Here is a 26257-nt window from a genome sequence, read left to right as displayed (position 1 = left end):
GCAAACGTTTATGCTAGAGCCGTCGATGCGCTAAGCAAGCATTTCGCGCCACAATCGAATGTTCCTTACGAAAGACATATGTTCCGGAAGTTAGATCAGTCGCCGACAGAATCCGTAGATCAATATATCACACGGTTGCGACAGAAAGCAGAGACGTGTGCATTTGAGAACACAGATGAGCAAATTAGAGATCAGGTGATTGAGAAGTGCATTTCAAGTGAATTAAGACGGAAACTTCTGCAAAAAGGACGGGATTTAACCCTGACAGAATTGCGTTCCATTGCGAGAACTTTAGAAAATGCTGAACATCAGGCAAAATGCATTGAGCAAAGCCCACAGTCGGTAAACACAACAACAAGCCGAACAACAAAAAGTACGTTTGCACAGAAAAATCGTATTCAAAATGACGTTCAATGTTTTAAATGTGGGAAACGTGGTCACATTGCAAAAGACAGCACGTGTCCAGCGCGTGGAAAGCACTGCAATAAGTGTGGCAAGATAGGACATTTTGCGATTAAATGCCGATCGGGTGAAAAGTCGAAAAAGAAACCGCCTACTGTGCGTCAAGTTGTGGACACAACTGATGACAGACAGTTCACGTTTACTGTACAAAATAAGTACCCGACAGCAACATCGATAATGGTCGAAATTGGTGGTGTACAAATAAAGGCGATCATTGATTCCGGTTCCAGCTGCAACATTGTGGATAGGAAAACGTGGGAGTTCTTGAAACGAAATGACATAAAATGCAGGGACGAGCCAAGGAAAACAGAACTGTATGCCTATGGATCTAAGGAACCACTGAAGACTGCTGGTGTATTTTGGTCAACGATTGTTTACAAGGGTGTAGCGGTAGATGACGCAGAATTTGTTGTCATTGAGGGATCTGGACAGTCCTTATTAAGCTGTGATACAGCTATGCGACTTGGCGTACTTAAAATAGTGCGTCAAATGGAAACCCCGGGAATATCGGATGTTGTTAATAATTACAACGAATTATTTACGGGACTTGGAAAACTGAAAGGTTATCAACTTGAAGTGCCCATTGACCAGGCTGTAACACCTGTAGTGCAACCGACCAGACGCGTGCCATATCAGTTACGAGAGAAGTTGGAAGCTAAAATCAAAGAATTACTCGACTCAGATGTCATTGAACCCGTAAGTGGACCGTCGAAGTGGGTGTCCCCTGTCGTCATAATACCAAAGAATGATGGCGACATTCGACTTTGCGTTGACATGAGGCAGGCAAACAGAGCCGTACAAAGGACTAGGTATCCAATACCAACAGTGGACGAAGTGTTGCAGGAAATGAATAACAGCAAGTATTTCAGCAAACTGGACATTAAAAACGCGTATCATCAAATTGAACTGTCCCCAGAATCACGAGAAATCACGACGTTTACAACACACAGTGGACTTTTCAGGTATAAACGTTTAATGTTTGGAATAACATGTGCTCCAGAGATGTACCAGATGATTTTGCAACAAACATTGCAAGGCTGTGAGGGTGTTAACAGCATTGCCGATGACATTATTGTCCATACTGCAACGAAAGAACAACATGATAAATGTTTAAATAATGTGCTATGTGTATTGAGAGACAAAGGTTTTACACTTAACAAGGAAAAATGTCAATTTTACATGAATAAGTTAGTGTTTATGGGTCATGAGCTGTCTGAGAGAGGGATAGGGGCAACGCAGGTCAAGGTCGATGCTGTAGTAAACGCGGCTGAGCCGCGAAACGCGAGCGAGGTTCGAAGTTTCCTCGGTTTAGTGAATTTTTGCGCAAGATTCATACCGAATTTGTCTACGATTTCCGCGCCGTTAAATGATCTGTTAAGAAAGAAAACGGTGTTTAAATGGGGTCGGTCTCAACAGGACGCGTTCAAAGAATTAAAAAGAAGGCTAGCATGTGCCGAAACATTGGGGTATTACGATAAAACCGCGCCGACAAAGGTCATAGTCGATGCGAGTCCAGTAGGACTAGGTGCTGTGCTCGTGCAGGTTCAAAATGGGGAAAACCGCGTAATAAGTTATGGCAGTAGAAGCTTAACTGATGTTGAGAGGAGATACTCACAAACTGAAAAAGAGGGTTTAAGCGTAGTGTGGGCATTAGAGCGTTTTCATCCATGGCTTTATGGTATCGAGTTCGAGCTTCTTACTGACCACAAGCCACTTGAATACATTTACGGACCAAGGTCAAAACCGTGCGCTAGACTTGAGCGATGGGTTCTTAGGCTGCAACCGTACCGATTTACGGTTAAACATGTGAACGGTCGAGACAATATTGCAGACGCACTGTCGCGACTTCCGCTCAAGCACAGTTCTAGGACAATAGATAGTGTAGATGACCACGAATACATTAAATTTGTTGCGCGCGAAGCAACACCCAGTGCTATGACCACTCGAGAAATAGAAGAGGTATCATTTCGTGATGATGAGATAAGCAGATTACGCGAAAGCGTGACGAACGGGACGTGGGATAAACACGAGCAAAATCAGTTCATACATATCAAAGATGAACTGTGTGTAATTGGTTACTTAGTACTTAGGGGTACGCGAATCGTTGTCCCGCGTGAATTACGCAAACGCGTATTAGACTTAGGTCACATAGGTCATCCGGGAATCGTGTTGATGAAAAGCAACTTGAGGACCAAAGTTTGGTGGCCGGGTATTGATAAGGAAATTGAAAATTACTGTAAAATGTGTTATGGCTGTCAGTTGGTAAGCCAGTCAACAAATCCCGAACCGATGACGAGAACCGAGCTACCAAGTGCCCCATGGCAAGATTTAGCCGCGGACGTATTAGGTCCGTTGCCATCAGGTGATTACATTTTTGTTTGTGTCGACTATTACAGTAGGTATGTAGAGCTTGAGGTCACCAAAGTAATAACTAGCGAAAAACTAGTGTCAATATTAAGGAAATGGTTTTTGACGCATGGCTTGCCATTATCTCTACGTACAGACAATGCTAGTAGTTTTGTTTGCGAGCATTTCGAAAATTATTTGCAGTCTCAAGGAATCGAACACAGGCGAAATACTCCCTTGTGGCCGCAAGCAAATGGGGAGGTTGAACGTCAGAACCGTTCAATACTAAAGCGATTACGCATATCTCAAAGTCAAAATCGTAATTGGCGATTAGACCTCGATGATTACCTGATAATGTATCGAAGCACACCCCATTCAGTAACGGGTATGTCACCTGCTGAGATGCTGTTCGGTCGTAAGATAAGAACATGTGTTCCTGAAATTAATACGTATAGGCGGGAAGATAGCGAAATACGTGATCGTGATTCCGAGAAAAAGGGGAAAGGGAAAGTATACTCCGACGCGAAACGAAATGCAAAAGAGAGCGAAATTGTACCAGGCGACAAGGTTCTTTTGAAGCAAAATAGAAACAATAAACTCGACACTCCGTTCAGTTCCGATAAGTACACAGTTATAGATAAGAACGGGAATAGCGTGGTTGTACGTGCCGATGATGGTACCGAGTATCGGCGAAATGTAACGCATATGAAAAAAATGAATGAACAAAATCCTCAGACAGACTCAAATGTAAACAATTCTAAAAGTGAACATTGTCAAATTAATGTATCATCTGCGGGTAAAGACAGACCGATAAGGGTTCGGAAAATGCCCGAGAAATTTAATGATTTCAAACTGGTGTAAATGCACCGCTAAATAGGCATGTAATTTACTGGTGTTCATTCGAGACAACACACGTGGCGCTTATCCCGCGGATGCTAGTAAATTTCTATTAAACTGACATGTGTATCATGCTCCGAGTGTAAAATGGCTTATAAACGGAAATTGATTAACAGCCAGTGTGGTCGCTCATTACTTTCATGTTAACGATAAAAGGAAATTGTGTGAGAACATTGCTAGTACAAGCGGCGTGCTATTTTATTTTCGTTGATAAAATGTTTTCATTTGTGATGTTTTTGTTTTGATTAAATTTAGTTTAGATTGTTTCATAAATGCATGGTGTAATTGTTTCATAAATGCATGGTGTAATTTGTTATCATGAATTGTTTGTGAACGTATGGGTTTATGTTTAGAGTATGTATTTATTGATCATGCATTATTTGGTTTGAAAAAAGGAGGGATTGTGGTATAGCTTGCACTGGCCACGCCTACTTGCAGGACACGCCTACGGCATGAATGCCTCTTTGATAGCATGTTCAGAGACAGAGTGTTTTGTATGCTGGACGAGTACGGATGTAAATAAAACCAGTATAACCTTCAATGGTGTTTGTTCCTTAAATGGAGTTCCTTAAATTTAATGGTGCTAACTAGTGTATTCTGTAGATGAAACACTACATTACCATATGAAAATGTCGTATAAAATGCAATTCCAGATAAGTTTAGTGGAACAAACGGATACGCTTTAGAGCCACTTTGAATAGTAAACACATTAAAATAACTTGCCAAATATTCGTTATATTTACGACCGCTCAGTTTAACCATAAAGTAATGGTTGAATGTTAGTGCTCCGTAGTGAATATGGCTTAACTATTATTTATTTAAGTGTAGTTACTAGTATAAAGCCCTTTTTAAGGTTACCACTTCATTACTTTATCGAAACAAGACTCATGAAGCTGTTCATGGAGAATATTCCTTAATCGTGATCGCGCTGACGCTTTAGAAATACCAGCGACTATTAAGAGTACCCAGGGTACTATTAAGTAGTACCTGAGCCTACAATTACAAGTCGTTACTCATTTGGTCGTTGTCGGCTCTGGTACTACTTAGAAGTACCCCGCGTACTCCGATGTATACTGCAGTTTACTACGGGTGCGGAAAATAAGCACCCGGTCATACCCCGGTGATCTTTTTAGTATATTTCCTGTACCCAAGGTACTCTGAAGTAAACTTCAGAGTACCAGATGTACTTTTAAGTAGTACCCGATGTACTTTTTAGCAATACCTGAGTCGGAAATGACCAATCGAGCCACACTGTGTGTGAACGCAAGGAACAATAACTCGGCATGATGATTGGCAATACTGATGGCGTAAAAGCAAACAACTGCGTGGCGTGTAACCCACACAACTCCGCAAACTACACATTACAAAATATGGCGGCCTCCATGAAATCGAAATTTCAGGGCAGTTTAGTAGGAGCAGTTGTTGGCGACTGCATTGGGGCCTGCTTTGAAGGAGGATGGCATGACAGAGTGGAAATATCTAACATTTTGAAAGTTTTACGAAGAATTGAAAAAAGTTTGTGATTAAGAATTATGTCATGACATCAATTCGCCATACTAACAATTCGTAACAAAACCTCCGGGTGCCGGTCAACTCGTCCCCAAGTCAACTCGTACCCATTTTGGTCAACTCGTCCCTGTTTTTTGGTTAACTCGTCCCTACCCGAGTCAACTCTAATTTTCTCGTAATGTTTTTCCCTTGAATTATCTAAGCATATAATTGTCAGAATTAACCTCTCGTTCATAGGTAAGTTGTTTGCTGCGGATATGTATATATTGTGTAAAGCAGGGAAAGGGTTGATGAAAATTGTCACTTATGGTCGGTGTCTTTCACAGGTTATTGGTCTATGTTAGCGTTTCTGATCGCCGATGGCGAGTGAATCTTTTAGCTGGCGATTAAAAATGAAAATGTTGAAGAATATGGCGATTGTCAAAAAAATCCAGGTTTCTTTATAAGTGTATCAATATTCTCTACTTTAAAAGAACAGTCGGTACCTAAATCTGCGTGCAATCGCCATAAACGCCACATGGGGTTATTAAAAGAACAGTCGGTACCTAAATATGCGTACAATCGCCATAAACGCCACATTGGGTAATAGATACTCCAATGATAAGAGATAGCATGGCGTGCATATCAATTATTTTAAGTCAGATAACATAGTCAACTGAGTCAAGTATGCTGACACAAATGCATCATGAGAAATTCTCAGGTAACTTTCCAGTCGCCAAACTGTGGTGTTCAGCATTACGTAATTAAAATAAAATGGAAATTAACACAGGCATAAAAAGACAGTGTCGGGTTTCATCATCATCACAACTTTAAACTGTAAACAATTAGTGTAAACACACTATTAACAATTGTCACCTTTGAAAAGTTAAAAGCAAATGGTGAGCAATTAATTACTTATGGCGAGTTAAGTTGTGCAAATAATACCCGTTAATAATATGCTGACACAATTTAATTCCAGTAAAGGCATATTTCGTCATGTCCATTTATAGAACTGAATTACAATGTCTTTCTGCAGCCCCGTGATAATATTTGCTGCTAAGTCCCTTTGTGCGCAATCCAATTCAATAAACATGAATGCCATGTAAAACCCGGGTTTTAATAAGAGCGCGAAATTGTCAAGTTCCACGCATGGAAAGCGTACGTGTTGCAACAGACCATGTGCTGTAACTAAATATAGATGCGCAGTACAAGCAGTATTTTAGAATGCTTACTTCGGAATTGATTTAAACAATGAGAAAGTATTTGTCTATTTTAGCTATACAAAATATATGTCAATTTACGACTAATACATTGCAGTACATGTATTTTTAAAAAGCCAATACTATTAGGCATAGAGCACAAGACCACGTCATTTGGCAAGTACGTTCGTAAAAAAATATTGGGAAGAGGGTAGGGATCGGAAAAAAATATGAAAAGAAAATAAATACAATGAAGAATTTAATTTTAGGTGAAAATTATTTTGTTTAAATGAACTTTGATTGATAATTTAATTATATGTTTTTGATGCCAATACATTTATGATAATAATTATGTTTTTATCCCCCACCAAAGACGGAGGGATATAGATTCTATCCATTCGCGGACATGGCTTTGGCCGTCAGTCTATCCGTACGTCAGTTCTTCTGTCATAAACTTTTCAGGGTTAAATCTCAGAAACTAAACAAGATATCTACATAAAACTTCAGGGGTGTATATATATCAATGAGGAAAAGTGCCATGCACAAGAACCATAACCCTACACTTTCTTTAAAAAGAGTTATTGTCCTTTGTTGTTTTTTTATGATTTAACTTCAGGGCTTTATCTCAGATATGATACAAACGTCCAACATGAAACTTCATGGGTGTAATGATATAAACTTTCTCAATTAAGAGTAATTGCCCTTTGAGTTTTTAGTATTCTAACATACATTAAGGGATAAGCACCCATCCATAAACAATATTTATTTGCTTATGATGTGGGTTGTCATCGTAGTGCTAAATTTGGATACTACTTTTTTTTGCTTAGCGCCAACCTAGTTGGTTTTAAAGGGTGTTATTTACAGAGTAGGGTAATTCAATGCCTGGCATTATTCAATCAAACTTAGGTGGTATTTTATAATTAATCAGTGTTACTTTGATAAGCATGTTTAACAAGGGAAATGGTGTGAAAGGGGTTATATACAGAATATGTTCATAAATTGCCTATTATGATTCAATTAAAGTAAATTGGTACTTAAATTATTAAGTTTTACTTTAAAGGGGCCTTTTCACAGATTTGGGCATGTTTTGAAGTTTGTCATTAAATGCTTTATATTGATAAACATTGGATCAAAATAGCTCCTGTAAAATATCAAGAATAAAATTTAAAAAAGGAAAAAAAGTAGCCTGCAGCAGGGCTCGAACAAGTGACCCCCGTAGTCCTGAAGTAAAAACCAATTAGACCGCTCGGCCATCCTGCCAAGTATGTATGAGAGACATATTTTATAGTTTATATAAGCAATTTTTGTAGTTTCACAAAATTAAACGACAACAACAGAACTCTCCAAATTATTCAATCGTTTCGCGTTGCAAAGCTTTATAATTTTCAGGTTTTTAAATCGTCAAAAGATGAATATAATGGCTATATTAGACCATGGTAAATGTTCAGTATTACTGTTTCCTCACAAATATCATAACTAAAATGAAAACTTGCCAATCTAAAACAACTTTTTTCAATTTTGTCAATTTACCAAAACGTGAAAAGATCCCTTTAATAAGCATGTTTATCACGAAAAATTGATGTGTAATAATGTCCCTTGCCAGTGATTTTTTTTGCTCAAATTTACAGCCGAATCTCGGCTGCTTCCCAATCGCAAAAATACACGTTTTTTCCCAAAATTCTGACCAAAATTTCCCAAAAAAAGCCCAACTTCAAAAAAAAAAAAAAAAAGATTTTTTTTTTTTTTTTTTAGAAAGAAGTCTCATATAACTTAATTATGATTTCTTAAATCTAGGTCAGAACTTTATTTTTTAAACATCTTACAAAATATATAACTTGAATTTAGTCATTTTTGTCCATAAATCATTCCCAAACTTGCCACTTTTATTGATTAAAAAAAAATAAAAAATTGACCAGACTCCTTTTCTAGAAAACTCCCTGAACATGCACTTAAACACAATATCACTTCTGTTACTTATAATCCTATTTATAATGCTTAATTTTTCCCAATTTCATGGTTTATTGCGCTATTTTTCCCAATTTCATGGTTTATCGCGCTAATTTTCCCAATTCAAAAGGCACAGGCTGTAACAAATTAAAGCAAAAAAAATCACTGCTTGCGTCAAAGAATTAAAAAAAAATTTATTTTGTGAAAGTTGTGAAATAAAAATGCTATGTAAAACTCTATTGATGTGTTTCATTATTTAAGTAATAAACCATAAACTGTCCATTGTGTACAACTTAGTTTTGTGTATGAAAGTATTGAATTAAAAATGCCGAAGGGGCCTGGGCTATAGATAACTTTTGGGGTATATTGGGTAATTTTTTAACAACAATTGGGGTTTTGTAAATTCAATATAGTTTTAGCAAAAATTTTCACCCCCTATTCTTGAGCTTAATTGGGTTTTTCACATCTGGTTTTTTAACTCAATTGGGTAATTTAGGGAATGTTATATATAATATACATGTAATAAAAATCTACTAAGGTTACTATATTATTTATACAAATGGAATTCAAAAAGGTACCTGTACATAACAACAAACAATTACTGAATTTCTGTTCAAAGTTCATTTATTTTTGCGTTAAATAAGACCGAGTTCGTGAAAATCGCTGCACAGTTGATGAAGTTATGGCTGTTCAAAGCGATGCATCCCGTTTTGGGGTCATTTTGTGTTGAATATCTTGAAAATAAAAGTAGAAATCGGACAGGTCTACGAATAATTACAATAATACCCTAAAGATTGATAACCGCTGGAAAGACTGCCCTCTTTTTTTCATGGGACAGCATATAAACTATCCGATACATTTTTGTACCGAAAATAACCATTCTAAAAAATACAGCCGGTGGTCGTAAGAATTGCGTTTCGTGACAAATTTTTTTTAACAGGAATTACGTTATTAAATTTGTATCTGGTTTTTGTATGCTATTTTTTTTATTTAATTACGTTTTTGGTTATTTTAATTTCGTAATAAGGCAAATACGCTTGTTGTTTATAGCCCTGATGCTGTTTTTATAAACTTAACAGATGTGTCCATGGTGTAAAATTTTGTTCTTTTGTGAAAGTTGTGAAATAAAAATGCTATGTTAAACTCTATGGATTTGTTTGCATAACTTACGCATCTTGACCTCATTGCCAAATGAATAGTTTGAATAAAGTATGAGTTGACCAAAATGGGGGCGCGTTGACTTTGGGACAAGTTGACTGTAAACCAAACTTCTTGTCTCAGCTATAAATTTGTTATTTAGTTTGGATGTTTTGCATATAACTTCTGTCCTGACCCATTTTCAAGAAAAACGTTACTTCTCTGTCTCAGCTATACATTTATTGATGGATTTCGAAATAACTTGGCACAAATGTAAATCATTGTAACTTGTAAGGAAACATGTCACATGGAACACCCATCTCCCTACCTTAAGGTCACACTTATAGGTCAATGGTCAATTTTGGCCAAACAACAGCTTAATTCCTGTGTCAGCTATAACTTTGAAAAAGATTGATAGATTTTAAAATAACTTGGCACATCAAAAGACAAAGTGTATTTTTTTATCTCCTTACCTCATAGTTCAAGGTTACACTTAGAGCACAAAGGTAAAATATGTCTGCATTGCGTTAATATAACTTATCACAAATGACCAGCATGTTGTGACAGCATTTCATGTATCAGTCTGTTTTTTTTAATTCAAAATCAGGTCCAGTAATCTGCCCCATTCCCAATGCAAAAAAGTATATATTTTTCCCAAATGGGAGCTAAAAATTCCCAATGGAAGGTTTAAAAAAAATGTTTTTTTTTAGATCTAATTATTTTGTTCATCTCCCATCCATATAAGTTCAACCTTAGTAAATATAATACTAACAACACTTGTATTCTCAATTTGAAGCATTTGTAAGCAAAACAGCAACAACACTAATATCCCAGTTTTAGGCGTAACAAAAAAAGTTGTTTGTTTCCGGTGGCCCGACCCTACCTAATTTTTTGCCGCCGGTCCTAATCTTTTTTGAGCCCAAAATTCAAAAAAAATCGGACCGCGTATTTTTCGGCGCGCTCAATAAACGTTCAACGTTATCGGCGCCGTACATTAAACTTTCAACATAAACAAGATGGCGGCGCCCAGCGCCATTACCGGATCATTACGCATAGCGGATCACTTTGATGTTCAAGACTGCGTTTTGCGATAAATAGTTGAAATTGTTAGATGATATTTTGCACATAGCATCTTCAAGGCCTATTATTTAAACGCATTGATTGAGTCGTAATTGGAGCGTCTCTTTGTCAAACATTTCGGTATGTTTTGCTGACATGTATATACGACTTTGTTGACTTCTGTCTCGTTTCCAAATCGAGGTTGAACATTTTTTGTGGCCACTTGCTATAACTCTGTTGGAAAGTAAGAAGTTTACCCATTATTTTAAAGGCCATTTAGTAGTCTTTCGGCATGCAAAAGTCCATTTCAGTTTTGATTCATGTTTAAGATTTTGTCTGCGTGTAAAAATAAGACAATGTGCTGAATCAGTTAGCAACGGTAATTTTTAATCAAACTGGTGTTAAAGAAGTCTCAAACCGTTCATTGTTTTTCACCAGCACAACTTAATTACGCTACTGATCCGGTAATGGTAACTTGACTGTACTGTTGAAGGAAAAAGTAATACCAGTTTGTGTCTTTGCCAAAGTTTTGACAATTTTAAGTCATTCAAATGGTCTGCAACTGACTGTTTTAATAGCTTGCTGGATGGTTTTGTAATTGGCAATTCAAGATAGCAATTTTTTTTCCACAATGGAATACAAAGTTTAAAGATTTCATGTTTTAAAATCCTCTTTAACGACTGGGTGCATCTCTACTAAACTGTTACATTGGATCTCCAAGAAATGAATATTGCCTAGAATTATTTCTGGCAGGATTATGGTCCTTTGTCTTTTTTTTCACTTTTGAATTTATTATTACAAAATTGTGTGTGTTCAACTCCTCTGCTTGACAAATTTTGCTTCAACTTTCACAGCTGAATGTAAAGATGATCATTATGGTAGGACTTCTGACTGCAAACAGTTCAGCCATTTTTCATTTTGTCTACTGTATATATAGTGTATTTGTCTCTGTCCAAGCATAATTGTCCATGTCAAAATTCTAGTTATATTTAATAAGTAAAAATGTTATCATTTTCAGGGCAAGCACAGTCATAGGGCTATAGTGGGGGACATATTGTTTTTGCCCTGTATGTTGGTTCATTTGTTTGTTTGTTTGTTTGCCCCAACTTTAACATTTGCAATTACTTTTGCAAGATTGAAGATAGCAACTTCATACTTGGCATGCATGTGTATCTCATGGACCTGCACATTTTGAGTGGTGAAAGGTCAAGGTCATCCTTTAAGGTCAAAGATTTAGCTTCAAAGCGGCGCAGTAGGGGACATGGTGTTTCTAACAAACACATTTCTTGTTTAAATTTATAAGTATAGTTTGATACAAGAAGCATTAAATGTCTGCTTTTCTGTGCTTGGTGTGATTTGATTTTGTGCTTGTTTATTGATTTTTGTGTGTGTAATTGTATGTATATAATACAAGTCGTAATAAATTTTCTGTTCTGTTCCTGAAATTCATGGGTAGATAGACCCCACGCCACCAGTACATAATATAATCTGAAAATGTGGTCCTTTGGGAACATTAACTGCATCCAAGAAATATAAAAGCACATCCGGTTTGATTGGGTCTTTCCATGGTGATAATGTTAAATGCAACACCACTGGCGTTCCCGTAGCACTGCTTTTGAGGTATTTAATATATTATAAATAATAAATAATATAGAATACACTGCATGAACCCAAAGGACCAGAAAGTATAACAACACGGAATCCCTATAGACACTGAGGGTCAAGCTCTCTGTGACTTGTTATAGTTATGCCTTTTATTGGTCATAAAATTGTATATTTAAGCCGTTGCCAGAAGTCAACATTAAACTCGGAATTAAGGAAAGCAACACATTCAATATTAATGAACAGCAAGTTTTTATTTCATAAAAGCATTTAAATATAGTCATATAGCATTACAGACATCATCAAATTTATTGTACATACAGTTATACACAAAACATGAGAAGAAAATGCACCATGTACGACAATTTCTAAAAAAAAAATTATTTTTAAAAATAAAATTATTTGCCTACCTACCTACCCTAATTTTTTTGGCCATGTCAGTGGAAACAAACGATTTTTTTTTTTAGGCCTTAGTCAAAATCATGTCAATGCCACAAATTTTCCCAATCCAAAGGGACCCGACCCCATTCCCAAAATGGTGAAAAAAAACACTGTGTATAAAACCTGTTTCCCTTTCTTAGAGGCCAACATCACACGTAAACATTATTTGTCAAATTCGGGCCATGAAACAGCTTGTCCAGGCAAAAATTTTGTCATTCATCATGAAGTTTTAAGCAACTTGCCATAAATGACTACCTTAAGCAGGCTGAGTGTTGGGTATATCATGACCTCAGATTAGGGTCACACAGAGAATTCAAAAGTCATGGCAAAAAACCTCCTTTTGTGACGTATGCGCCTTTTTTTTACAAAAGTGGAATGAAGTCTCATCTGTGCCCTGTAGACACGTCTTGTTTCGCTTTAAAATGACAACTCTGGCTACTTTACAGGTTCCTCGCCAGACAGTTCACCTGAGAAGGTTAAGCACAAGAAGCTTAAGGCTGATGAAATTGTGTTTGAGTTCACAGACGACACGGCCATGGCCCGCAGCGTTGCAAAGTCATTGATCCAGCACAAAGAGTTCAGTGCAACAGACCTAGCTAGAAGGTAAGTCACTGATCCAGCACAAAGAGTTCAGTGCAACAGACCTAGCTAGAAGGTAAGTCACTGATCCAGCGCAAAGAGTTCAGTGCAACATACCTAGCTAGAAGGTAAGTCACTGATCCAGCACAAAGAGTTCAGTGCAACAGACCTAGCTAGAAGGTAAGTCACTGATCCAGCACAAAGAGTTAAGTGCAACAGACCTAGTTAGAAGGTAAGTCACTGATCCAGCACAAAGAGTTCAGTGCAACAGACCTAGCTAGAAGGTAAGTCACTGATCCAGCGCAAAGAGTTCAGTGCAACATACCTAGCTAGAAGGTAAGTCACTGATCCAGCACAAAGAGTTCAGTGCAACAGACCTAGCTAGAAGGTAAGTCACTGATCCAGCACAAAGAGTTAAGTGCAACAGACCTAGTTAGAAGGTAAGTCACTGATCCAGCACAAAGAGTTCAGTGCAACAGACTTAGCTAGAAGGTAAGTCACTGATCCAGCACAAAGAGTTCAGTGCAACAGACTTAGCTAGAAGGTAAGTCACTGATCCAGCACAAAAAGTTCAGTGCAACAGACCTAGCTAGAAGGTTGGTTGTTCTGATAAGCATTAAAATATGGCACATGAAGACCAGTTGCACGAAGTAGCCGTCATACTGTTCATTGTCAAATAAATAAATATAGATTAAGATTTACCAAAAAGGTGTTTTTAATTTGGTATGCCTTCCTTTGAGTAAGAGCGCTTATATATTTTATCTTGAGGTTTTTGTCTTCCCATGATGTCTATCAAGTTCTTTGACCAAAAAGCATGTTAATTGGTTTTCTTGATACTTTGATGGAAAGCAAGATGTTTATTCTGGTTTAGACGTTAGTTGTCAGAAGGTCAAGGTCACAGGGTCTTGTGGCATGAAATTTAGTTCCTCAGGAGATATAGACCTTTCCCCCACAAGAAGCAAAGTGAAAATGGCTTTTGCAACCAGCATAAAACCGGATCAGCCTGGGAGTAACTCACAGTCTGTTCAGGTTTTATGCTGTTTGCTGCTTATCAGTATCTAAGGGTTGGAAATGATACCGTCAAAACTTGAATTTAGTAAGAAAAGTATTTAATTAAATTTAACTTTATATGGGACTACAAATGTGTCAAAATATGTTTCTAAGTGGTAAAGGGCTAGAAAACACTTTTACCCATGATTATCCATATTTGTTTGCTGGGTACTTGAGAAGATATATAGATGCTTATCAAAATTTTAGTTCAGATGGTCAAAGGTCAAGGTCACAGGACTTGAAATACTTAACCTGTTTTCCAGTCTCTTTTTCACAGGATATTTTCAGAAGGCCCTTACCTATGATCAACCTAAAGCTTAAAAGATATCAGGACAAAAATAACAGGGTACATATTGGTTTGGTTTTGCACCCATTTAATACCAGTAATGTTTTCAATGGGAAAAGACTTGAATTTAATGTATGGATCTAAAATTTATTTCCAATTACGAGGCAGCCTGCATAACAGAAACTGTTTGCTGAAATCAAATGTTTACATGGTATATAGGTTTGCTGAAGAATACTTCCGAGAACCAGGTAGGGGCTATGGTGGAAGTGTTGCCACAGTGTTTCATGCCCTCAGAGAGACCAATTACGAAGACGTGTACCGACCGGCCGCTGGGCAGTTTGAGGGTCAGGGGTCGTATGGAAATGGTGGCGCGATGAGAATTGCTCCTGCTGCTCTGTTTGCCTGCGCAAAGAAGTATGACTTTTCAAAAATTGCTGTAAGTTATGATAAGTGCCTAATATTATTTTGAACATATAAATATTAAGTAACGGTTGAAGAATTGTATAAAAAAAGGTGTTTTCATGTTTAGAGAGGCAATTTTGCATGATTATTTTAAGTTTTTAAATGTTTTGTTGAATTACATGGCATTAAAATGGAACTATAAGAATTGAAGTTTTCAAATTGAACATGTAGACAAAGTCTTTTTTGCAAAAAGTATTTGATAAAAAGAAATTTATAAAAAGCTTGTAAGTAAAATAAAACCAGTATTACAAAATCGCCTTTGGTTGAAAAGCCAGAGGTTTCTTTCAGCTTTTAAACTTCGTATAAAGATGACATAATTTAGCTATCTTTAGACAAAATCTCTTCAATTTCATACATACTTTTTTGTATAATGTTTTTTTTTTATTTCAAATTGTAATAATTGTTATGGTGTTACAAAGAAATGCCTCCTATTTAAATGTGTGTGTACTGGTATAATGTTTTTTTTGTTTCAAATTGTAATAATTGTTATGGTGTTAAAAAGAAATGTCGCCTATTTAAATAATTTGAATGTTTTTTACGTTTGTTCTGTTGTATATATTGTTAAGATAATTCTTCACTTGCTAAGCGGATATTTTGGTCCTGTATTGTACAGGCAATGGGTCACTTGTCAAATGGTTGGTTAATAAAAGTTCCTGTGATAGTGATATCTCAGTTTCAATGTTTCTATGTTTACATTGTTAGAGTTAATTAAAATCAGCAAATGCAAAAAGCAACTTTAAATTCATGTATTATACAATGACTCAAGGCCAAGCGATGTTACAAGTGGCCCTACCCGGTGCATGATATCAAAATCCAAGCAAGCCCATTTCAATATTTACTAGAGCACAGTATGTGAGTTTGTGTTTGATATTATCACTATTGTACTTTTATGAACTACAATACTTTGATATTAATTGGGAAACAAGAGGAAGACATATAACCCTAAATGCCTCTTTCTGCTTTCTTCCTATACTTAAACGGGGCTTTTCACGTTTGGGTAAATTGACAAAATTGAAAAAAGTTGTTTCATATTCGCAAATTTTCGTTGTAGTTATGCTATTTGTGAGGAAACAGCAATACTGAACATTTACCATGCTCTAAAATAGCCATTATATGCATCTTTTGACAATTTAAAAACCAAAAAATTATAAAGCGTTGCAACGCTAAACGAATAAATAATTTGGAGACTTCTGTTGTTGTCGTTATATTATGTGAAACTACGAGAATGGCTTTTATTAAGTATATAATACATCTAGTATTGTATATGGACGGATGGCCGAGTGGTCTAAGTGGTAGACTTCTTACTCCAGGACTCCAGGGGTCAGTGGTTCTAGCCCTGCTGAGGGTTATCTTTTTTTTCTTTTTTTTAATTTTATTGTGCATTTTTTACTGGAGCTTTTTATATCCAATGTTTATATTTATCAATATTATGCATTTAATGACAAACTTCAAGACATGCTCAAATCTGTGAAAAGGCCCCTTTAATTTTTGTTTTGTTGTTTTGCAATGGGTATATGCCGTGTCCTGCTTTCTCTAGGAGCTGACAGAACAGATCACTCGTCTGACCCACTCTCACCGGCAGGCTATCCAGGGCTCCATTCTCCAGTGCTACATGGTGAACCAGTGCCTTCTCAGCAGCCACCCGTTACCGGTGGATGCACTCATGGATTCCCTCATAGACACCATGAAAAAGCTGGAGGGTGAGGAGTCTGAGGACCAGAAAAACAAGCCTGCAGAGGCATCTTGTGAGAGGTATGCATTATGATTTGCGATCATCAAACCATTGTTAAAAAGTTTGATGTATGACAGATACTTATAATATCATACATTCAAGGGGAGTAGCTTCTTTATTATTGTTGTTTGTGTTGATTTTATTTGGTTTTGTTGTCATTGTTGTTGTTGTTGTTTTTCGTCAGATTTTGGTTAAAAAAATCCACAAGAGCTGCACACAGGATAAAAATACTAGTTACTTCTCAAAGTGTTCACTGGTAGATCATCATGTAGTTCTGTATATTGCAGGATGATTTGCACATGTAGTAGGGGAAAAACTGGGTTTTTGTTGCATTTCAGAATGGAGGAGGACACAAATTCTGAAGATCGAGTAGAGGCAGGGGAGGCAACTGATGAAAAAAGCCCAGGGGAGCCAACTCTTAAGACCTATTGGCAGAAGCTAAACATAGTGAGAGAATTTGTTAAAAGAGACACTCAGCCATCGGTGGAAGAAGTCACCAAACAGCTAGGCAAGTTGTGTAGCTAACCAAAGATGTCTTGATAGTTACCTTTATGCATGAATGCATGTATATCGAAACACTGTTATGATAAATATGTTGGAATCCTTACAAGAATCAAGTACATGTAAGTTAGGTACATCATAGCTTTTCACATAAAAAAATTGTTATTGCACCATTAAACTTGTGAAACATCTTCACAGACAATACATTTTACGGATATTTGAAACAATCAAGCAGATACATGTATATGATAATGTATGCTTAAAGAGTTTATGAGTATTAGATTAACATTGGCAAACTTTTCACGGTAATTGAAAGCCAATGCTATGTAATAGTGCCGGTAAAATTGGGAGTAGAAGAATTTCAGGTCTTGAATAATTTGTATCTTATGAATGTGTAAATAATTGTGCACGATTTTATGTAGAGACTAGCCAAAAATGTTTTCTAGAGACTTAAGATACCAGAAATGTCACTGTTTCACTTAATTATTATGGGGATTCATCCTGTTTAGCAATAACGGTTTATAAAAGATCAAGAGTATCGCTCGAGGAAAACTTATTTATAATAATTAATTTCGTTGTTTTTAACCAGGTTTTCCGAAGGAAAAAAATGGTTATTAGATTGGTGAATGTCGGCGGGCGGGTGGAACAAGCTTGTCCGGGCCATAACTTTGTCGTTCATAGTAAGATTTTAAAATCATTTGGCACATTTGTCCACAATAATTAGATGGTGTGTCGCACGAAAGAATTACGACAATATCTCCAAGATCAAGGTCACACTTTGAGTTCAAAGGTCAAAAATGGCGGTAAATGAGCTTATCCGGGCCATAACTATGTCATTCATTGTGAGATTTTAAAATCATTTGGCACATTTGTTCACCATCATTGGACGGTGTGTCACATAAAAGAATTACATCAATATCTCCAAGGTCAAGGCTGCCACGACTAAAAATATAATTCTGTTGAAACAAGGGGGGTAACTATGAACAATCAGTTCAGTTTGAGTTGTCTCCCTTTATCGTACTTTTTTTCAAATTGAAAACCTGGTTTTATGACAATTTTGTGTTATATTAATGAAAAAGACTATATAAATGTTATTAAGAAACTAAAACTGTTTGTATATCCAATTTATAAATAAAGATTTTGTAGCGAGGTTTTCAAATCAGTCAAACAAAGTTGCTACATGTATTAATGTTTTTTGACCTACAAATCTGCACACATTTTATAACAGCATTACAGTGATAACATGAACATACAATGCTTTATAGTTCTAAAGTTTTTTTACTGCATAATGCTTGTGGAAACATTATTGCCAGCAATATGGCAGTATTATTTATTTCATTGATATAAATATATGTTTTGTTTGCAGGTGTATACATTGCAGCCTTGGACTCGGTACCTGCTGCTCTATATTGTTTCTTACGGGCTTTGAATGAAATAGATGGACTTGAGGTAAAGAGCAGTCCACTTGTGTATAATATTGTTACAGATATTTTGAGGTAAAGAGCAGTCCACTTGTGTATAATCTTGTAACAGATATTTTGATGATTGTGAGGTACATTAGCCTCTCTTAAGTAACAATTGCGGCAATTACATTTCAGTCATGTTGTATAGTAAATTAAATAACTCCATAATCTCTACAGGATGATTAATTTAAATTTTCCTCTTAGCTGTATGTTCAACATTTATTTATTGATGCCAAGGCCAGCTTTTGTATTTATTTATTTTTATTGGAACGCCTCTCTTAAGGGGTGTTGCTGCAGTTTTACTGATTTTTTTCCATCAAATAGATTTTGTCAAAAAAAAATATTTAAGATATACATACAAATGCTATATGAAAAATGAAATAAAAACATAGGGTCACCGGCATTGTTTTGATTTTATTCACCATTATATAACATGTACTTTTCCAATAAAACTGAAAAATCTCTAATTGCGTAAAAATAATTAATAACCTATGAAATTGGCAACATGTAGATATTATTTAAGCAAAGATACATCATATACCATTTAATTAAACCACACACTACCAATAAAATGGAGTACACTAGTTAAATTTTAAGATTTTTTTTTTTTTAATTTTTATGGCACCCAAAAAACATCATTTTTTTAACTATTTTAACCACATAAATGGAATTTTAAAAAATTCTGCCAAATAGAATTCTGCGAAACTGATCAAATATGTTCATCTATGTATTGTCATCATAAAACACAAATAAAAAAAGGGGCTCACCGCACTTTTAACAGAGATTTTTTGTTTTAATTATCCCTACCGTCTAGACGTCAAATTTCATTTTAAAAAACAGCAATGAGACAAAACCCAAGTACCGGTACATAGATTTTCAGAAATATGCATAAACATTAGAAATTGTTTACAATCTTAACTGGGATCACAACAGCTTACCAAAGACATTAATAAAAACAATATTTAATCACAAACATAATACCATACAGTATCAAACTCGACCTTAATCATTAATAATGTACATGTTCACAGATTTCGGCATGTTTTGAAGTTTGTGTTTAAATGCTTTAAATTGATAAATGTAAACAACAGGACTAAAGAGCTCCAGTATAAAACAAGTATGAAATTAAAGAAAAAAAAAAAGTAAAAAAAAAGTTAACCCCGCCTGGGATCGAACCACTGACAATTGTATTATGAACCAACTCGGTCATTTCTGATGATACTGATTACAAAAATATTGAGTTGTGATAATAGCATCATCGGTGTTGCTATAAATATATCCTCGGTTAAATAAACTGCCGCAACACCCCTTAACTCTACTATTTTTGTTTTAAAAAATGCTGGCCCTTAAAAATTAACATTAATTCAATAAATACTTTTCTTTATTTTTTAAGAATTGATTTTATCTTTATACCTTCCACCAATTCATCCAACTTAATTTAAAATAGGTAAAAAAATATTGCCCCAATGAAAAAAGCAGATTGATAATAGTGCATTAGATACTATTATTAATATTAACAGTTTATTGTCGGCCTTTCTACTTTGTGATTTTAATAACAATGGTAACAATGGATATGTATTTACAAAAACTTGTTCCAGCCAGTTTCATCAGGGACTTCATGATTACTTGTCTATGTCTTAATGTGAGGGATTAAAACACATTTAAAACTGACTTTGAGTTAGGGGAGGGAGAAGTTTGAGTTAAGAGAAAAATATATTTTTATCAGTGCTGCTTGAGGCTCAAGCTACAAATAAATACCGTATTTTACCATGCATAGCGCGCAGTTTTTTACCTTCAAATTTCAAAATAAAAATTCAGTGCGCGTAATACATTGACACAACGCTTTCCTGGTTGCTATATTGCAAAAAATCCATTTCGTAATCGTAAATCTTCACAATTGCCGCCATTTTTGTTATTGCAAAAAAACTACACCCTATAATGTTATAGACTGAAGGGGCCGTTGTCGAAACAACAAATAGCGGGAAAGGTTAGGAATGAACGGGGTAGTAATAGTTTTGACAAAAATTAAAAGATGAAAAAAATGTCTTTGTTGGTGTTTTCACACTTCTTCATTGATTGTTCTTTAAAAAAAATCGAGGTATATCGATCCCTGTGCGCCGCGGTATTGTTTGTTAAAGTTTTCGTTGTCATGAAAACTCGTTGATTTACAACGCAAAACGTCTTATTTGAACTAAGGCTAATTATTTCAATAAGTATTTCTCAACTTCGCTTTTGCTTTATTTTGATAATTTAATCCAAAGTTTAATGTTAGCATTTCCGAAAATGTGCACTCTATGTGAATTGACAGTTTGACGTCATCAAAGGAAAGCCGCTTCCTGTCTGAAGCAATTAAGCGACAAGTTTCTCGCCGACAAAATTGGCTTCCTTTGTCTAGCAATCAACATGCCGAACCAATCGTGTGTTTGTTCCTCAATGGCAATCGTCCAATTAAATAATAGCACGTGCAAAGCTCCACCTTCGAACCTTTTGCAAAGAACGGAGGTGGAGTTCAACGGTTAATTGAGCAAGTGTTTTACGTAAGTTGAGTTCCGATTTGCCGAAATTACTAGGCCCTAAGCATTGAAACGACGAATACATTTATCAATGATTTTCCGATCTCTGCATAAATATGCTACTGTGCGAGTATACTACGTAGGTTACAAACCAACAATAGAGATATAGACTCGTTTTATTTTCTTTCAATAGAGACAAAATAATGATATTTGTCAAATGGCTTTACGCCAACTGTATGGAATTGAGCGTTCGGGTGTATTGTTTGTCTTACTATAAATACTTATCAACTAGACGCAGTGAAGGCGCGAAATACCGGGTCAAACTGGATTTATTGGGGAGCATCTCTTAATGGGGAAATATTTAAGTCGATGAAAAATAAAATGGGATCCACGGACGATTTGCGTAAAATTGGACATTGAGATGTTGCGGGTCTGCAGAAGAAGATGTCATACGATGTTGTGAGTGGCAGGTAATGAAAATGTTACACTGTTCAAATGTGAGGAATAGGTAATAGTGGTTCGAATTTAACGCAAACATGCGCAGCGGCAATAAGGACATAACGGTGTTCTCGAGAGAATAATCTTAAAAATTGTCGAAAATATAGTGCTTTGCAACCCATGCTCCTGATCGTATAAACGCTCCCTACTTTAAAACAAAAAATTAAGCGCCCGAAAAACTCAGATTAAATGATTGCGCAATATAAGAATGGCGGCCATTTTCGGCCAAATTTTCAGGTTTTTAGTCTTGAATTCTTTTTTTTCTCCATTTTGGCTTTAAAAAATCGCATGCGCGTTATACATGGTAGCGCGCTATACATGGTAAAATACGGTATGTCGCGTTCTGAGAAAACAGGACTTAATGCAAGTGCGTAAAGTGTCATCCTAGATTAGCCTGTGCAGTCCACACAGGCTAATCAGGGACGACACTTTCAGTCTAAATTGGATTTTTGCTAAGAGGAGACATCATGTAAACAAAAAATGTGATAAAAGCGGAAAGTGTCGTCCCTGATTAGCCTGTGCAGACTGCACAGGCTAATCTGGGATGACACTTTACGCATATGCATTATGCCCAGTTTTCTCAGAACACGACTCAAATATGTCAAGACCACTGTTTAAAAAGCACAAGTACGTATTTTCATGCCTCCAGGGTCGAAACGGCTTTGAGAGGACCATTATGTACTCAATATCACATGGTGGGGACACTGACACAGTAGCCTCAATGGCGGGTGCCCTCGCAGGCGCCTACTATGGACTAGAGATGATCCCGTCGTCATGGCAACAGAGCTGCGAGGGAGTGGAGGAGGCCAAGCGGGATGCAGCACTGTTGTACGGACTCGGCGAGAAACATGGTGTAGACATTGACAGTAAAATTTGAGTAAAGGCACATTTAAAGAACATTTGAAAATCGGCTTTAGGCTATTACTATGAGTACAGATTCTGGGCGTAGATAAGTCGAGGCAACACTCCTGTGATCTCCTTACTTTTTCACAAAGTGCTTTTGAAAGTGCTTTTGAGTTTGGTTTTATTAGAGTGGATTTATTTTACCAGATTTTCAATGATTGAGGCATGCTGGGAGGCAACAAGGTGTGGTTTCTGGTAAATAGTGGTCAGGTTGCATTGACCCACTTTGGAATACAGCAAGCACGCATGGTGAACTTACTACAAGCTTGAAATGGCATTGAGGGTCAGTCAGTTTACGTTCAAGGGCAATAGCTAAGGTTTTGAATTTAATAATTACAAAACTGTCATTTAGAAGCATCCTTAGGAAAATGTGCCAAATTTCAGCTTCACGTGCCTGGTAACTCGACAGATGCAAACAGATGTAATAATGCACGCAACAATGGAATTAGTCCCCAGTTATTTGATTTCAATGTAACAGTGTAAAATGCATGTGCAGAAAAAATAGATGTTATAGTGTTCAATCTTTCGAAATGTTAGGGCAAAGTTTAAATAGGGTATATTAGAACTGTTTATTTCAAAATCCCTGATCTTTTTTTGTCGCGATATGATAGTGTAAGTTTAAAATGATCAGTAAATATTGAAAATCTGGTTTAGTGGAGCTGCTAGGCTTCTGGTCTATTTCTGGGCCTAAGTGATCTTGATGTGTCAAATGTTGTACAAATGTACAGCTTTACTGTGATATATTACTTTTGTTAATGTATATATGTAATTAGTCCCCTACCGGTTTCACCGGAGGGGACTTACAGTTTGCACTCTTGTGTGTCCGTCAGTCTGTCACACTTTTCTGGATCCTGCGATCTTAACATTTTTCATAAAACTTGAAACATGGATAGATGGCAATATGGACATTATGCACGTCATTTCATTTTGTTCCTACGTCTAGAATTCTGGTTGCTATGGCAACAAATAGACTAGAAATACTGCTGAAAATGGTGTGTTTTTTCTGGATCCTGCAATAACTTTAAAAGTTCTTAATATTTTTTCATGAAACTTGAAACATGGATAGATGGCAATATGGACATTATGCACGTCACTTCATGTTGTTCCTACGTCAAAAATTCTGGTTGCTATGGCAACAAATAGACTAGAAATACTGCTGAAAATGGTGTTTTTTCTGGATCATGCGATAACTTTGAAAGTTCTTAATATTTTTTCATGAAACTTGAAACATGGATAGATTGCAAAATGTTCATTATGCACGTCACTTCATTTTGTTATTACGTCAAAAATTCTGGTTGCTATGGCAACAAATAGACAAGAAATACTGCTGAAATGGTGTTTTTCTGGATCCTGCGATAACTTTAAAAGTTCTTTATATTTTTTCATGAAACTTGAAACATGGATAGATGGCAATATGGACATTATGCACCTCATTTCATTTTGTTCCTACGTCAAAAATTAGGGTTGCTATGGCAACAAATAGACTAGAAATACTGCTGAAAATGGTGTGTTTTTTTCTGGATCCTGAGATAACTTTAAAAGTTCTTAATATTTTTTCATGAAACTTGAAACATGGATAGATGGCAATATGGACATTATGCACGTCATTTCATTTTGTTCCTCTGTCAAAAATTATGGTTGCTATGGCAACAAATAGACTAGAAATATTGCTGAAAATGGTGGTTTTCTGGATCCTGCGATAACTTTAAAAGTTCTTCATATTTTTTTAATGAAACTTCCAACATGGATAGATGGCAATATGGACATTATGCACGTCAATTCATTTTGTTACTACGTCAAACATTCTGGTGGCTATGGCAACAACAAAAATATTCTGCCAATGGTGGAATTTCTGACAATGGTGGAGCCGGTAGGGGACTTTTATTGCTTGGCAATAGTCTTGTTTACACTGTAATGCTTCAGTAGTGTGTGTTAAGAACCATAATTAATTAAATGTCTTTTAAAATTAAGCAATATTAAAAAGAGAACACTTTGCTATGTTATTGACAGTATAATAGTATGTTTATGCAATAAATATGTAAACATGTGTATGTCTTTCTTTAGTTCTAATTTATTCAATGTAAATAAATTTAGATTAAAAAATCCATCACGTTTTAATAATTCAAAAAGTTTACCTTTATATCTTTTATCATGGAAACTAACCACAAATTATTACCAAGTTGATACCGAGTGTGAAGTGTAATGCCTGAGTCAATTGCTAAATGGCCATTGTCATGCTTAAGAGCTGAAATGTCAATTAGGTTCAACTGTCAATGTCACAATTGCTTAAATTATATAAAAGCATGCAGATTGTGTGCTGCATCCTTTTGTAGGTAAGTTACATACTGCATTTGGGCCATGGGGTAAAGATCATTGTTGCTAAAAAATTTAAAGGATTTTCCTCTCAATAACTTAAGTTGTCCACGTTGTCCTTGTGGGACAAGAGCTCTGCGGCTCTTACTGACTCTGGAAACTGAGGAAATATAGATAGAACTGTAACAGATGTTTAGCCTGAAGTGCGAAAAATAATCGGTCAACATACTATGTCAATCAGGTAGTATTAATTACACGTCGAGACATGCCGTTTGAACGAAATTTTGTCAAATCATTTTAGTAAAGCTGTTAATTAAATCATCTATATCAGTTATATGAAACAACTCGAAGACACCGCTATTACTAAATTTAGAAGTTTCTCTGTTTCGGCGTCTTTGCCTTAAGGTAGTATGAACAAATCTGTCGCGGTAAATAACGCTTGTGAAAATCGTACCTACTAGTTAATCAAATTAACACATGTGTTAGAGATATTATTACATCTGCCTTGTTGTCGCCCGTGTCAAGTAAATCTCTGGGAAATGCGGGCGAAGATATTGTCCGTTGAATTGGTCATACTTAAGCCAGCTTTTTTCCTCCAAAATCTATTCCAAATATTACGAATAGTTATCCGTATATTCTTGAAATCCATGCATTAACATTTTGATCACAGTGCTTCGTCTGCAACTGATAACAGATTTTAGCATGTATTTACAAGGTAATATTGATTACAAAATTGTACTTAAAAATGACGTAACGTAATCGCAGACTTGTTTCTTTTTACGTTTTGAGTAAGATAGCTCAATATGAGCTCTAGTTTAGTCTTTTATTCTGTGGCTTTAATACGAGTGCCCGCTGTTTTACGACCGCGTTATCGTGGATGGAGGGCCTGCGTAAAGTCGCCGCGTGTTTTAAACAATATATTGTCAATCTAATGATAGGATCTTATTTTGAATTTATTCGTTCAATACTAATACATTTTTCACAATAACGATAAAAGCCATTTTGCATAATATAATGTCCGTACCATCCATATGTTTACCGATAGTTAACAAATGTCCGTACGCACCATTAAAAATATCGCTGCCTTTATCTCATTAAGTTCTATGTATACTCAAGGAGGAAAAGAAATATCTAAGCTTCCGCTTTCACAACACCTATAAAACTCGCAAGTGTTACAAAATCACCCTACCTTATCATAATTATTAAATTAATACATCAAACGTTTGGAAGAATAACCTTGACACGCTGTATAACATCGCCGGAAGGGTTAATAAGCCAACGTTCCTTTCAAAGGTCAGTGTACAAATCAAACCCCGAGCAAATTGATCAGTCGATGAGATATTCTTTGTATTTAAAAATTTTTTAAAGCGGCTCGGCGT

The 26257-nt window shown here is 36.0% G+C and overlaps 2 protein-coding genes and 1 long non-coding RNA gene across 5 annotated transcripts; all 3 read left to right on the top strand.

Moving 5' to 3' along the window:
* The first annotated feature begins 639 nt into the window (after positions 1–639).
* LOC127840509 (uncharacterized) lies at positions 640–4228 on the top strand. The gene is made up of 2 exons (XM_052368925.1): positions 640–1271; positions 4144–4228. Exons 1-2 carry the CDS (start codon positions 640–642, stop codon positions 4226–4228), a joined length of 717 nt encoding a protein of 238 aa, XP_052224885.1.
* An 830-nt stretch (positions 4229–5058) lies between these two features.
* LOC127841752 (ADP-ribosylhydrolase ARH3-like) lies at positions 5059–24612 on the top strand. Of its 3 annotated transcripts, none has more exons than XM_052370801.1 (7): positions 5059–5220; positions 13025–13181; positions 14713–14929; positions 16493–16707; positions 17026–17195; positions 18555–18637; positions 22312–24612. In XM_052370801.1, exons 1-7 carry the CDS (start codon positions 5076–5078, stop codon positions 22537–22539), a joined length of 1215 nt encoding a protein of 404 aa, XP_052226761.1. In that variant the 5' UTR covers positions 5059–5075; the 3' UTR covers positions 22540–24612. The 3 variants fall into 3 exon arrangements, with proteins under 3 accessions (XP_052226761.1, XP_052226762.1, XP_052226763.1); XM_052370802.1 differs by lacking the exon at positions 5059–5220 and adding an exon at positions 10466–10676; XM_052370803.1 differs by lacking the exon at positions 5059–5220 and adding an exon at positions 10466–10779.
* Positions 13280–13689, top strand: LOC127841754 (uncharacterized). Its single transcript, XR_008031315.1, has 4 exons — positions 13280–13337; positions 13390–13441; positions 13494–13545; positions 13598–13689. It is a non-coding gene; the product is annotated as an uncharacterized LOC127841754 (long non-coding RNA).
* Positions 24613–26257: the final 1645 nt, after the last annotated feature.

Source organism: Dreissena polymorpha, chromosome 8 (assembly GCF_020536995.1).
Source record: "Dreissena polymorpha isolate Duluth1 chromosome 8, UMN_Dpol_1.0, whole genome shotgun sequence".
Taxonomy (NCBI): domain Eukaryota; kingdom Metazoa; phylum Mollusca; class Bivalvia; order Myida; family Dreissenidae; genus Dreissena; species Dreissena polymorpha.
This window is presented reverse-complemented; position numbering and strand designations above follow the sequence as displayed.

What these genes read in the sequence shown, in the direction of transcription:
- LOC127841752 (XM_052370801.1), top strand. Translation starts at nt 5,076, where the DNA reads ATGGCGGCCTCCATGAAATCGAAATTTCAGGGCAGTTTAGTAGGAGCA. An exon ending in TTTACGAAGAATTGAAAAAA is followed by an intron (nt 5,221 to 13,024) that starts GTTTGTGATTAA and finishes GCTACTTTACAG; the next exon opens with GTTCCTCGCCAGACAGTTCA. An exon ending in GCAACAGACCTAGCTAGAAG is followed by an intron (nt 13,182 to 14,712) that starts GTAAGTCACTGA and finishes CATGGTATATAG; the next exon opens with GTTTGCTGAAGAATACTTCC.
- LOC127840509 (XM_052368925.1), top strand. Translation starts at nt 640, where the DNA reads ATGGTCGAAATTGGTGGTGTACAAATAAAGGCGATCATTGATTCCGGT. An exon ending in AGAGCCGTACAAAGGACTAG is followed by an intron (nt 1,272 to 4,143) that starts GTATCCAATACC and finishes GCCTACTTGCAG; the next exon opens with GACACGCCTACGGCATGAAT.